At 34.8% G+C, this 15,908-nt stretch overlaps 1 protein-coding gene across 1 annotated transcript in view; it reads left to right on the top strand.

The window, feature by feature from the left end:
* LOC143236491 (uncharacterized) overlaps positions 1-15,478 on the top strand; it is a 32,283-nt gene extending 16,805 nt beyond the window's left edge. The window contains exons 4-5 of the mRNA XM_076474780.1: positions 5,656-5,805; positions 7,064-15,478. Coding sequence (XP_076330895.1) covers positions 5,656-5,805; positions 7,064-8,726 — 1,813 coding nt within the window. The 3' untranslated portion in view covers positions 8,727-15,478. The remainder of the gene's footprint in view (positions 1-5,655; positions 5,806-7,063) is intronic.
* The last annotated feature ends 430 nt before the right edge of the window (positions 15,479-15,908 follow it).

A 15,908-nucleotide genomic window follows, 5' to 3' on the forward strand; every position in this document is an offset into this window, starting at 1 on the left:
TGCTGGACCCTGTTCATCATCAGGGGCTTCAGCTCTGCACCGGGGCTTTCTGTACTTCTCCAGTCCAGAGCTAAAACATGAGAGTCTCATGAATGTCCTCTACACCTCTGCCATTTGCAACTATCTTTACTGTATGCTTTTAAACTTTGATCCTTACCACAGCATCCCACCTGGGGTTGTGATTTCCTTCCTCGGTAGGCCATGCTTTTTCAGAACAGATGATCTTCCATTAGCCAGCTCATTCTACCATGGCTTATTACAGTCTCCAAATGTGACCTTTCATTTAGTCATCTGAGAAAAGCAGATACTCCCCATTGGAAGTACTGTCTGTTATTTGCTGAACATTCTTTGAACCATCCTTCCATTCCTATTTATATGAATGGTTCAAAATCAGGTGATTCTGTGGGCTCTGCAGTGATTTGTTATGGTTAGGTTGTTTGTTGCACACAGAATCCCCAGTATAGTTTCTGTGTTCACTGCTGAACTGTATGCCATTTCTTTTGCCCTGGATCACATAGAAGCTAAGCAGTACTCAAATTACACAATTTATACTGACTGAATTAGTTCTCTACTGGCCCTGGAATTGCTTCACATTAGTTCACACACTGTTCTTGCTGATATTCAAGACTGACTGGCCCATTTCTCTTTAACATCTTCTTCTATCCAGTTTTTCTGGATACCAGGCCACGTTGGTATTCACGGGAACAAGCTTTCCAACACTGCAGTGAAATCTATCTGCTCTAGCACTATCACTGCTGTGCCTGTTCTGTACATGGACTATGGTCGTGTATTCAAGGCTCTGCTCCATGCCAGTTGGCAGTCAACTTTGAGCAACGTGAAAACAAGCTTTTCCAAATAAAACCCTCTATTGGACTTAAAATGTCTTGCTATTGTAAGGATTGGAAAGAGGAAGTTGTTCTATCTAGACTATGCATTGGTCACAGTTTCTTAACTCATCATTTTATTTTATCTGTAACTGATGCACCAGTGTGTAGTTTGTGTAACACTCAGATCACAATAAGCCACATTTTACTTTCTTGTCATCGTTATGACTCTCAACAACAGCACCATTTTAAACATGTTCTGTCCCAAGGTTTGTCCATAAAGTTAGATAGTGTTATTAGTGATGATGACACTGTCCACCTTGGTAATGTTTTTAGTTTTTTAAAGACCATTAATCTTTTTAATGCCATTTAAGTTTTTTAATTTATACATTACAATCATTGGTAAGGGTAACAGGTAATTGGTAACTTCACTTGTAGATTTTGTGTAGTCCATTGCAAGATGTTTGAGACTCTTTTTTTTTTTTATATAGCCTTCCTTTTGTCTTGTTTAGTTTGTTCTTTCTTCCTCCTAGTCTATCCACAAAAAAGCAAACAATCTATTGTTGATCTTTGCATTGTATTTTCTTCTGTTCCCCACTTTTATGAATTTTTTCATTGGCTTTTTAAACAAGACTTATCACTCTTGATTATGGGTAGTTAACTTTAAATGACCTTAAAGGTCTGATAGTGCTCACTGAAGAGATGAAGTGTTCCACAAGACCACTATAGGCTATCTCACAGCAACTTTTTTTGTAAATAAGGCTTATATTAGATCATGGACTATCATGAGAAAAACCATATCTGGATCACTGCCCATCCCTCCTGTTCTAGTTGAATAAACTGAGACTGGTTTGGTCTTCAAAATAGGGTTTTCATGGTCATTCATTGCACTGTCTTGTGGTGTTGTGTTCCTCTGGACTTCCCACTATATTGTTCCCTGTTTCTTCAGTTGGTGTATAAGAGTCTTTGCCACTTACCAGTTCCTAGCTACTGGAAATAGTGGGCCATAGAGGTTTTCTCCTGAGTGTGACTACTTCCACGTAATTAAAAGTAGGAAGATGGTGTTTTGTCAGTGTAGATGGTGAGTACTATTTTTCTGCAGGGAATAGAAGACAAATTCACACTGTCCTCTAGTTTTGAAATGGATGAATCCACCAGATGCAGTTCACCTCTCTGGCTGGCTTTCCATTGTTCTTCTGTTGCCTAAATGACAGTTCATTGTTAGTATGGTGTTGGATTGGTGTAAGAATAGCCAAAATAGGTACTCACACATGTGGTTGGTAAGGAGCCCTCCTCTTACCATAAACCAGAAAAAGAATTCCTGTCACCATCTGGTTTTGGACTGACGTTCACCCACCATGCTTGCATTTCCTCTTCCTACCATTTTCAGGTTCATGGGTGTCAGAAGCTAACGCTCTGTTCACCAATTGTCAGTTAAAGGCATTTACTTAATTTCTTCATAGCAAAGTATATGCTGTGTTGTTGGTCGTAGGACTCTCCTACAGTAGGTGTGACTTATTGGCAATAAATACAATAATAAATGAACAGAATGCACTCCACTTGTTTTAAAAAAAATCAAAACTAATTTAACATATCTACAACAAATTATTTACACTTTAGATATCATAGATATACCATAACCACTATATGGTTCTCTTATTCTTGTCAAAAGTCCACTTAGGCTCATGCAATTACTTCAGAATTTCAGTTGATAAACTAAATTACCTTTTCTTTGCTTGTTGCACTGGTATTTGGTTATAATTTGCTTACAATTGTGGTGTGCGTTACTACAGTTGTATACTGGATTTTCCAGTAATTGTTTGGTCTTCTTTCATCAAAATATCCTCTTTTCCTTTTGTCAAAGTACACCCAGGCTGATTTAATTACTTTAAAACTACACTTTGACAGAATATATATTTTTTCCCTTTGTTACTGTAAGTCTTACTCTAACATATTAAACATTAGACATATCACTTCTATAGCAGTTAACTTCATTTCCGATTTTTTTCTTTGGCTGTGATTCCAATCTCTTCTTCTATTGTCTTTGTCTGCCTGCTCTTTCTGCATGTTTTACACTATTTGGATATTTACCATAGGATCATCTGCCCATCTTTTAGATATTTCTGTATTCTCAACATCAATGAATTATAAACACAACTTCCAACAATTGTCTGTTTTAACTCCTATTATAACAAAAACTAAATAATAATAAAATAATTATTTACAAAATAAACTACATCATAATATCTACATTAAACAGTTCCATATCATGACACTGTGTGGCCTGGTATTTGTTGTGCACTGGGTCTGCATGCAAAATCCACCTAGTTTGTCAAAATGGAAGTTGGATTCCTCGTCTGCTGCCTGGGCTTAAGGTGAAGACTGCAGACTGAATGATACATACTTAATGCTGCCTTTTTTTGCACTGAAGTTGACTCACCACTTATGGTCTGATATGCTTTAACCCTCATACACCATCTGGTGTGTTCTGTTACTGATTGGACTAGCACCTTTTTCACCTGATTTTGCAACATATTATCTTATAATGGGTGAAGTGTGTGTCTGGTGCAAATGAGATGCAGTATCCCACGGATGTGACCCTATTCATGAGTTCTCTTCTGGCACCTTCTAAATAGTGCTAATCTGAATTACTTTTGGTTTTATCTCTCAACAGTTGCAGTGTGGGATTCTTTCTATTACTTGAGAAGAGGTAAAGCATCAAAAGTTAACATTTTCCTCACCTGAAAATGTATTTCTTTACCTCTTTTCACACTTCCCACACACACCCTTACCACTTGTGATGCATATTTTTCTGAGTAATCTAAAAGTGATAATTGTGGTCTGTAGTATAAAGGGTATCAGCTTCAGTTGGAGGGCCTGTTGCACTCCTGTTGGTGGGAGTTTGTTGCATATTGCAACACAGTGATACCACATGTAAATGTGATGTTGGGTGTGGGCCTTAAGTCTAGTGGGGAACAGAAGGCAGTACAAATTGAGGAAAGTTATAATGTGAGTGGTGATAATTACACAATGTAACAAAATGTCTATTTTTCTTATCCATGGGCAGAAAATGTTAATTCCCAATTGCTTATGCTTAAAGTAAATGGAAAAGACCCATTTTTCTCTTCAAACTTTGCTTTTGTGTCCTAGGTAATGAAATTTTCAAATTTAACCATTTTCCAGAATATTCCAGGTAGATTCAGTGCTGAGTAGCTGATAGAGAACTTTCTTGAACTTACGAGAATTTTCAAGAACCTTTCAGAATTTACTGTAACCTTCCATAATAATATATATACAGAGGCTCACCACTCACCACTTCAGTTTAGTTCTAGCTGCCTAAGTGAACACATAGATCTATCTGATTTTATCACAGATGGCATCAAGAAGCTGCAAACATTCTCCTATTCATCTCTTCCCCTGGCTCATTCAGTGCACCTCGAAGAGGAATACAACAGCATCAAGACCTTGCTAGAAGTCTTTAAGTATGATGAGTATGGCTAGGAGGTTATTAGAGACTTCAAAATGGTGGCATTCCTGATGGGTCTCCATGGAGACTTTACCAAATTTCCTTGTTATTTTTGCCTTTGGGACAGCACGGACACTGCAGCGCACTACAACAGGAAGCACTGACCACAACAGACTGAGATCTCTATCGGGAGGCACAGTGTCAAGTGTGAGCCACTAGTGGATCTTCAGAAGGTGTTGTTCCCACCATTGCACATAAAATTTGGTATTATGAAACAATTTGTCACAGCTCTTAATAAGGAGTCTGCAGCCTTCAAGTACCTTTGAGACTTCTTCCTTAAGCTGTCTGAGGCAAAGGTCAAAGCTGGTGTATTCATTGGATCACAATTAAAGATCCTGGATTGCACAGAATCCCCCATGAAACTCAGTAGGAAGGAAAAAAAAAAAAGCTTGGGGCAGCTTTGTCGCAGTGGTTCGGGGCTTCTTGGGCAATCACAATGCCAAAAATTGTGGAACTAATTGAGGCTGTGGTGAAGAACTATGGCAAAATGGGCTGGAGGATGTCCCTGAAAGTCTTATATCCTTGATGCTTATCTTGATAAATTCAAGGAAAACATTGGAGCCTACTCAGAGGAGCAAGGCGAGCACTTCCACCAAGATATAATGGACTTTGAATGCCACTACCAAGGAGCATATAATGAAAACATGATGTGAGACTATATTTGGGGACTGGTACATGAAAATGATTTACATTACAGTTGCAAATCTTGGAAAAACTACTCACTTCTAAACATTTTTGTATAACTTTAGTGTAGGTACATGTAAATCTTGATTCATGTGTTGTTTTATTCAGACCTTATGTAAATGAAAATGTGCAAATTTGCCCCTCTTTACATAGAAAAAGATTAATTTCTAACTTTCATTATCCAGGTCACAAAAACAAAGTTTAAAGGGAATAATGGCCATTTTCTGTACTTTTACAACATAAGCAATTAAGAAACAACACATACTATCCAGGAACAAAATTTGTGTTACATAGTGTTATTTATCAGAAATATATTTTTACTGTTGAAAAGTATTAATTTTAACAAGTTTTATTTGCTAGTCATAAGACATTTTTTAACATCCATAGTATGTTAGAATTATTTCAGATTTTATTTCAGCTTTTCACAACTGAATGACTTTGGAGCAAATGTTTTCTTTCTGACAAATCCCACAGTTCATAGAGTATTAATAATCATAATTTTAATTTAATTTATTAGGACTGTCAATTTGTTTTAATTAATGATATTCACTCCAGTCTAGTGTTAGGGAAACTTAGATCATTCTGTAGTAATTTTGGCATTGTTACTTTTAACTGTAATAGAGCGTTGGACAAGAATGAATACAACCACATTACTGCTACCTACTTTCTTCTTGCTGAAAGGAAACTGCGAGCTCAGCGACAAGAGAAAGCTCATCAGTTAAACATGAAAAATTTTAGAGGTGACTTTTCTCCATTAGCGATAACTCCAGAGTAAGTGTTTATGGTAATCACGTATAATTTAATCATTTCTAAATAAACATATACGGACTAAACAATTGCTAGAAGCAGTTTTCAGGGCAAGCAATTTAAGTTCTAGGTAATCATACAGTATTGGAAATAATTATGGGAAATGTGAGAAAAAAGGTATAAAAGGTAAATAAATACTATGTGAAAATGAACAATTCTGGAGTAACTGCTGTGCTGATAGTTTATATACTGTAATTTTTTGTCATCCAACAAACCATAAAGTGCCATGCCACATTTTCAGATGAACCCAAATTCAAATTAGTTAGCAAAAGGCAACAATTCTTTGTATAATAGCTGAAAGGAGTATAGCATCATAATAATGTATATCTACAGTGAAGCATTTTATTAATTAGTATAAGTTTAGTGCTGCATCTTAACAATTGGTTCAAGTAACCTACAAGGCACTCTGCCTGCTGAAAAGTACAGAGAAATTGTGATCCACTATGCTGTCCCCTCAAGAAAACAACTCGTCAGGCAATAATTCATCTTCCAGGAAGACAGTTATCCCAAACATACAGAAACTGCAGTAAAATAACATCTTGACAATAGAAAGGCTGATGGAACACCCATAGCCATGAATTTTCATACACAAAATCTTTACGTGAGTATTCTTGAAGCTGTGTGTACTTGTGTAAAACCTAAGTAGGCCAAAAGGTAACCAAACAGTTTGGCTAAATTGTGAGGAATAACTCATGACTATAATGTACTGTATGAAGTTTAGAAATCACATAACTAACTAACTAGTGCATTTATACAGCTTACTCACTTTTATCTTTGTATTTTCTGTGATGAAATTTCATGATTGATAAATTCACCATCTAGTTACAAGAACTTCTAGTTTGTTATTTTTTTATGTTTACCACTTGCATGTTTCCATAAATATTTCCACTAGTGTAAATATAAACTAATAATTTCAAGATAAGTGTATAGGAATTATTAGAAATCTAGGTTACTTGTGTTCACTTTTAGACTATCTAGAGAAGACTTTGTACCTTAAACTTTAAGTACAAGTACGGTCTGTAAACCAAATTATATCTTCATTTTTTGTTTACTAATGACATTTTATATTTTATAGGATTTTATTTGTACTACTTATCCATGGTATATATCTGTTGTTTTTTTTCTAAGTTTACTATTATTTAACCCAGTAATTTCAGATTCAGACAACTTGTGCAACTGTTCATTCCTTTTAAGGAAATTTTGGTTTTCTTTATTTCATTAGGGTGGCAACTTCAAACCCATCACCTACTCAAGAAAAACTTGATATTCCACAAGATAATTTAGTGTCTCCACTTTCTCCCTTGAAATCCCTAAATACTCATAGTTATGGTCTATATCTGACTCCTTCACACTTCAGTGTTAGCTTGAGTTCTGTGTCTCAACTGCCACTTGCCAGGAAGTGTAGTATAGTACGGGAAGAAGAGGACACTGTGAGCATGACTAGTGGTGGAAGTAGTTCTCCAGTGAAATCACCTCCGTTACAGAACAATTTCCATAATGAAAATATTGAAGAGGAAGAAACTTGCTTATCTTTAGTGGTTCCAGAACAAAAAACCCTTCAAATGTTTCCTGTGAAAAGAACAGAGTTACCATTACCTCTAGAAAAAGAAGTTGGAGATTCTTTGCTTGTAAGTTCTTGTTCTTCCACCAGGAAAGAGGACTATCCTATATATTATTCTACCAAAAAACTCAAAATATTACCCTCTGGTGGTCATCGGCTTCATGCTGTTAAAAGCTCACCACAACTTCTACTGAAGAACAAAAATGAAGAAGTTTTAGTGAGTGCTAAGCCAAGTTCCAAATCTTGTAAGTCAAGACAAACTAGAAAGCAGCTACACTGTGTAAAACAGACTTCACGGTCTCTTTTGTCCCATGCCATGTTACATTTGATGGGACAGCATCACAAACAACACTTTGGAAACTCTAATAAAACTTCCAGCTTCAGTGAACAGACTAATCAGAAGCAAGATTATCAGGAAAAAACATACATAACTGACAAAGAAAACACTAAATTAAATGATGGAAAAGCTTTTGAAAATGATGTAATAAATGACAAATATCAAGTTAGAAATTACCGAATTCCTTCAGCTGGTCTAGTCTCCAAGCTGGATGTGCTAGAAATCACAAATGTAGTAGAAGATGATCATCACAACTACACATACACACCTGAAGATGAAAGAATTGTCTTCAGGCCTCATTCCTTAGATAAAACAGTTTTCTCTGTTGACAGTAATGACAGCCTTGACTTTCTATCGGATTCTCAGCCTCGTCTGATGGAATCCGTTTCCTGCGGGGATCTATACACAGACTATTCTTGTAATCAGGAAGTATTAAACTCTGATAACATAACTTTAACAGAGTTCTCAGGTCACAGAAATTCAAATGGACAAAGCAATCCTGGCCAAGAAGAAAGCAGTGAAATTAACAGTGGTCTAATTAATGACCAGAATTCTTTCCCTTCAAGTTGGAGTGAGATTAGCAAACTCTCACACCTTCAGATGGAAGAAAGGGGCAGTAGAAATTCTAACATCAGGGGGTCAGCTAAGCTACAACAGATGGAGTATGATATCAAAACCAATATCAGGACACAAGCACAACTTCAGCATGTAGATGGTAGCAGTTTAGATATTGGTAGATTGACCAAGCACCAGCAGATGAACATATCTGACTACCACCAGGAGGACAGAAAAGTCGACAGCGAATGCAGTCCAAAGTCTAAAGGATTAAATCTGACAAGGCTTGTCCACTCAGCTAGTAAGCAAGTGTCCACACTGGATATTAACCAGAATGGTTGGAGAAAAATGGACAGGTCTAGACATCGAAACAGAAACAAGCAAAGCATTACAGACATGAAAATGGCTTCCAAATGTTGCACTATTTGCTAAAACAAGTTTTTTAATAAACTAAATATATATCACTCATTGAGTAATTATAAACTGCAGAATGTATTGTTTTCAGTTAAGATGTTACAGTCTGTCAACTTATATTTTTGTGTTCATGGAACCTGTAATTAACTGGACCTTAAGTGAATTTTTATATATATTTACATTTGCTATTAACAAACTTTTTTATTTTAACTTGGATCTTCATTTGACCCATTTCCTAATATTTCTTACTTGCATAAATCCTGTACAAGTATATAGCTGGACAGACTTCTGTAAAGTAAATTTCCAGCATGATGGTAGTATATACTGAATATTTTTGGTTAACTTGTGACACCAATTTCCTTCCAGAAAGCACAGGTGGATTCAATTTATGTAATGAATATTATCAGATATTGAATCTCAATCCCCATTAAATACTTTAGCTCAGATGTAGGTTAAGGATTATATGCAAAATTGGGCTTGTTAAAATAATGGAAGTTGTTACTCTTTAAATGAGAGCTTGATGTTTATTTAAATGTGGACACAAATAAAATTGCATTATACTGCCAGAAAATGTATAAAAAAATATTTCCTTCCCTTTGTGGTGCTCGTACTTAAGAGATGTGTCATTAAAAACTTATGTTCATGAAGTATTTTTCAAGAACTTTTTTGTTTATAGTTTTCCTGTGATAATATTATTATATTTATTGTTAAAATATTTTTATGTTGTTTGTGAAACTTTTGTAGAACTTATAAGTGGTTAAACCAGAATCGTTATTTGATTTGGTCATTTTTTTACAGAACTTTTACTGTAATGTATTTCTGTCTGCTGGTCCTATCATGAAGGACTTTTGATGTACTTATCAGTATTATAAGTAAAAATGTTGGCAAGTTGTGACACCTTAACAAAATTTATAGCATGTAGCTATTTACACTGTGGGAGATCTGAAACATATAATGGACTTTTATAAAATATGAAATCCAGTGATTTTAACAGTGTTTAAAAAATTAAGTGTTAGATACTAAAACATAAAGACCTTAGTGAGTAAGCACCTCCAGAATCTCAAGATATTGTATCTGTCAGTGTTCACAAATAAACATTTTACTCAAACACAATACAACATAAATAAGCTATTCGTCTGTGCTTCAGTACCATATTGATATGTAAAACTGTAACTGACTCTGACCTTAATAGTATTAACACATCTCTATCTTAATGGCGTTAGTGTGACACTTTAATATTATTAATATGTGGTACTCAATAAAATTGGAACTTCAGAAACACTACTTACCTCTGCACCATTAAGAGCTATTACCTTGCATGCCACTACTGCAGAATTTCTTGTGCATGCCAAAAGCCTTAAATAAATTCCCACTCTTAAATATGTACATTATTGCTTTTATCCTATGATTTAACTGTTATAATGTTTTAGCCCTCCACCAGTTGTAGTGTGATACAGCTTACATGTGCAGTAACCCCATGAGTGTTAGCACATAATTATAGGCTCATTCTTTTTTCGTGTTCAGTTTTTATATTTACCTTAATAAGATATCTTTCTTTATTTAGTACTACATAGATTTTATCTGTGTTGAACTTTAGCTCCATCCACTAGATTACAACTTAATCTTCTTTAGCCATCACATTTCTGCTTTAGATTACATTTACCAAGGTATGCCAAGTAAAATATGTATATATGTGTGTGTATAATACAGATCCTTAATCAAAATGGGGTATGTGTCCTTATTTTTGGAAGTGACTGCAGAAGTAACTTCCACATAGCATTGGGAGTAAACCATCTGTCAGTCACTGTTTATAAAACCTTACATATAAAGAAAAGAATAATAAACGAGTAAAACAAGACAGGAGAGCAAATGATGGGTGTTCAAGCCCACGACATCTCACATCAATATCATGTTTTTCTAAATACAGACAGCTGTGGGAATTTGACTGCACTTGGAAAAGTCATGAAAAATGGATAAGAAAGAAAAGATCCTACAATTAGGAGTGGGATGAAAACCTTACTTAGTGAAATTGATATTTCAGTCTCCATTATTATAGTAACAGCTCAAATGAATATGGTAGTTACAGAAGACAAATGATATTAAAGTAAAACCTCTACTCTTAGTTTACTGTAATTACTGACTTTCAGATTTTTATCTACCTGCCAGAGAGAGTTATATGGAAGAGATCTTGCAGGCTAACAGGTCAGGTGAATTGCACTTAAAACATTCTTGTATTGCTTTTGTATTTGGGCAGTTTTCTTTGTATTCACAGATTAATGAAAACATTTCTTCATTTTTCTCCCAAGGTGTATTTTTCTTTGTTTTGTTTGAGATTATTGTTGTTCAAAAATTTATATTTTAGATGGCTCCCATACTCTATCATAGGGACCAGTTGATTTTCTTTCCAGTCCACTCCTTTTTTTTTTTTTTTGTAAGGACTTGGACTGCCTGTGAGGGCTTTTGGATATTTTCAATCATTTCTCTCCCCTATGTTTTATCATTGTGTAGTTGTTCTATATCTGTTGTCTTTTCTGTCCTGTACAGGCTGTCTTTTGGAGATTGCATATTTTCTTGGAAACTTCATCCATTTTTACTATAGTAGATCTTTTTCTCTCAAAATTTGTCCCCTTAAAATTTTACAGGTTAGGTTTGCCAACTCACCCATTTCTCATATTCTTAGGGAGAGCTTGAGATACACATTTTTGCATTCCTCATACAAGTTTAGCTTGTCACAACCTCTCATGCCTCATTCAATTGCTAGTATTTGTAAGAGATCTTACAGGCTTGCATGTGGATTACACTTAAGACAATTGTCTTCCATTGCTTAAATCCTTGGGCTGTTTACTCTGCCTTTGGATTTTAACTCCTTATAGTTCCCATTCTCCAGTTTTTCCAGAGGATTTGATATGGAGGAGGCAAGACTCACCAAATCAAATGTTACATGAAGAACTACACCTTATGATCCCAATGCTTCATAACATTGTAACCCACTGAGTGGCTGATATTGGTTCACAAGGAATATTTACTCAAAACCTACTTTGAACGAGAACAAATGGGAAGTGTTTATACCATTGATGTTCTCCCCAGCATGTATTCTCTTCCATTCTTCTAGTGAGCACAAGAGAACCCTTACTTCTTCAGTCTCAAGCTGCTGGGGATGTCAGTATGGAGAGTGTCCTCTGCAAATGGTGCCTTCCTGTTGGTAGAGACTGAGTGGCACATCCCTCATTTGAGATGCAGAGCTAGGGTATTGGGAAGTGTAGTACAGGATATCCCATTATAATATCAATTTCTGGTGGCTACATCCATCTAGATGAAACTTAGATTAACTTTGGGAAGCAGATAAGAGCTCCTCCATCCATTACTATAGTCTCTGTCTCATATCAGAAATTTACCAAGATGAAACAGCCATGCTAGACATTCTCGCATCCTGCTCACCTTTGCAACTTGTTGTCACTAGCACTGGATTTATCCAATGTCTTTTACTTTATATCTGTCTTTGATGTAAATGAATGAACAAATAACAACAATTTGGGCAAAGAGTATTCCCTGCATTACAAGGATGTAGTCTCCCACCATGTGTTGCTCCAGTAAATGTATACTGGCTTCAGGAAACTTGCATCTCATTGGCTTTCTTGTTCATTTGCTACTTCATCCTTACAAATCAGCACTGATTACTGATTAGCACTGGCTCTTCCATAATTTGTCAGTGTAGGATTCTAGCTCTTGGTAGTGCAGAGATAAATAGTCTAAGTTTTTTTCCTTACCTGAAATTAGATTTTAGATAGATTTTACCTCTCTGCACCACCTTCCTGCTTCTGGTTTATTTTCTTTGGTTCTTAAAGAAAGATCCTATGATCATGTGCCAGTGCTCACAGGATTGCCACACATAGGGTTTGTCTCACCCTTTGTTGGTGGAGGGCTGGAAAATTATGATGATTACAATGTAAACTGATACTATACTGTTAAATGTGTAGGGATGAGAGTTCGTTCAAGGCTTGTGCCATGTGCAAGACATTCCATGGCAGTTGCATGCAAGATGATAGCTATTAGTGGTTCAGAGAGGTAGGTATCTGTCTCACATACATTTTTTAGATAAGGAAAATTGTATTTATTTTGATATATGGTATTTTCTGGTTAATAAGCCGAATCTCCGAATAAGCCGAGGCCAATTTTCAGCTCTGAAAATGAGGGTTTTTGCTTATTACCGCCCATTAAGCCGAAGCCATTTTTAAGAAGTGACAAGTTTCTTCAAAATGAATTCTTAGTCTCGTTTCAGCGTCAGCATGCATGTTGTGTGTGATCATTGGCGTTCTGTAGTAAAGCAGAACGTGTCTTATTGAGACAGAGATGGAATCAACATGTCATTCGTTATTGACTCCACTCACTGTAATTAGGTAACCAATGAAATTCCAGAAACAACGTTTCACTGTAGTCTTAACGTGCTTTGCTGATGGGACAAAATTACCGCCTATGGTAATTTTCAAAAGAAAAACATTTCCTAAGAAGAAGAAATTTCCGAAAGGAGTGATCGGCCAATAAGCCGACCCCCAAAAATCAGGTCCAAAATTTAGGGCCAGAAATTCGGGCTTATTAGGCGGAAAATACGGTATGTTGTTTGATAATACTGGCAAGGTGTGACATTTTAACACTGGTATCATGTTATATCACCAGATAATATTGTCAAGTTGTAACTTCTTGATATTGCAGATATTATTTAACATTTGAAAATATTGAGGTTGTAATAACTTTTAGCATGTTAATTAATTATGATGTTTATTTTAACATTTTTAACACTAGAAACAACACACAAAGATTTAACTGTGTAACTTACTGCATTGTTCTTGCTTTCTTGCACAAAACAAAGCTAAATGTGTATTTGCAGGAGGAATCCATGTTTATTAGCTCATAGAATATTTACTTGCATTTTGTTTGGAATTTGTCATTAGTATGTTTCACAAAGAGTAACAATGTTTTGCATTGTGTCCTGTAAATATGTATATGTGGTGTTACTTCTTAAAATATAACTACAGTGTATACAGATATCAATATATTTTACTGAAATTGTGGGTGGAACTTCTATTCTTCAAGCTGAATCTCATTTCTTGCAGTAGTATAAACACGTATATTTTGCATTTAAAAATTAATTTGTTTTTAATGAATGAACTCTAAGGTACCTCCTAACTAATTTTATTCTGCGAGTTATTTTATTTATTTATTGTGTTTTGGAACAATCATATTCCATTCTTGTACATAAGTTTCATATTATTCAACTCCAGTATTAAAAAATAAATAAAAACAGCACACCGATGAACTTACTTTTGTTTAGCTCTTTGTTAAAAACACAACATTGTATACAGATAAATTGTTAATTGCAATCCATATTGTTTAAAATTTTAAAACAAAAATGTTTGACAGCAGTATTAAAAACAAAATGTAGATTTAAATTATAGTCACTTTTTCAGTACATTTGTTAAAACTAATGTCATCAACAAAAGTTACAAAACAATATTTAGCCACTCTGATAAAACAAATTTAACACTTTATATAGGTATATATTCTTCACAAATAAATGTAAACAATTCTGATACAAACTTTGTATCTCAAATTTGTACTTAGCTGTAGTCCCTTTCATCTTGTTATAATACAAGCATTACAAATCAAACATTATGTACCACTCACATTACAAGCTTAAAAATTTAATATTATGCATGGTGAAATTAAAGATTAATGCAACTTTTATATCTGAGACTTTCCCCTCAGATATAGTACATTCTGTGTAACTACAACAATACAATCTTAATAAATACCCATAACTATGATGGTCTTCACCTCTTGGACTTCATTCCCAGATACAAAACACTCCCCTTAGATGTAATGAAATATTAAATCTAAAATTGCACACAGTTCTGATATAAGCTTTATCCATCAGGTTTCATACTGAACTCTAGTACATTACACACAGGTGAAATACAGTCTTAAGAAATCAAACTTTGTGCATGCACATGGTACTATTTGTATCATTATACTTCAGAGCAAGTTTTCGTCCATTTGACATACCATGAATACAATCTTAATAAATTATGCAGAATACACAGGTGTGAGAAAACTTTGTCAGCTTTTATAACCACCTATAGTACATTTCAAAATTCTACATTACAATTCAGCAAATAAATCATTCCACATCACTTCAAAACCTTTAAAAATCACTATGTGCTTATAGCTATGATACAAACCCTGTATATCAGACTTTATACCCAACTGTTGTATGTTCCACATTGCTATAATTGAATATTAACAAGTCAAACATTACAACCAGTTGTGACAGAAACTTTATATCAAAACAAAGAACAAGGCATATAACAAGAAGACAATCTTAAGAAATCCTACATTGCATACAGCTGTCATACAACTTTTATATGTCAGATTTAATAACCAGCTACTACTATTTCACATATCTAAGACATACTTAACGAGTAAAACCTTATACACAGGTATAACCCAACATTATATGCCAGGCTTCATACCTATCTACAGTACATTCTGCATAGCTACAATGAAAGTTTAACAGATTAAACATTACGTACAACTATAATACAACCTCCATATAGCAGATTTCATACAAGGCTACAATGTATTTCACACAGATACAAGTTTAATAGGGAGAACATTATACATAGCTACGATACAATCTTTTATGTTAGATTCATACCAAGCTGTAGTATATTCCACAACATTACAAGCCTAACAGTTCAAACAATATGCAAAAATACACTAATAATAAATCAAACATTTCACACAACTGTGGTACAACATACCCAACTATAGTATATTCTAAATAGTTCTAATAGAATCTCAACAAATAAAATTCACAGCTGTAGTATTTTTTCTAACACATTTTATACAAAGCTCTAGTACATTCCACATAACTAGATTACAGTCTTAACAAATCCTGCAGTACACACATGTATGACCCAACATTTATATGTCAGGCTTGTGCATACCCAGCTGTAGTACATTCCACATAGCCCCAATACAGTGTTAACAACTCCTGCAGTATACACATGTATGACTCAACATTTATGTCAGACTTGTGCATACCCAGCTGTAGTGCATTCCACATAGCTACATTATAATTATAACAAATTAAGCATTCTAGCTGTATTGTAACATAACAAATACTATGCATGACTGTGATAC

This window comes from Tachypleus tridentatus, chromosome 13 (assembly GCF_004210375.1).
Source record: "Tachypleus tridentatus isolate NWPU-2018 chromosome 13, ASM421037v1, whole genome shotgun sequence".
Classification (NCBI taxonomy): domain Eukaryota; kingdom Metazoa; phylum Arthropoda; class Merostomata; order Xiphosura; family Limulidae; genus Tachypleus; species Tachypleus tridentatus.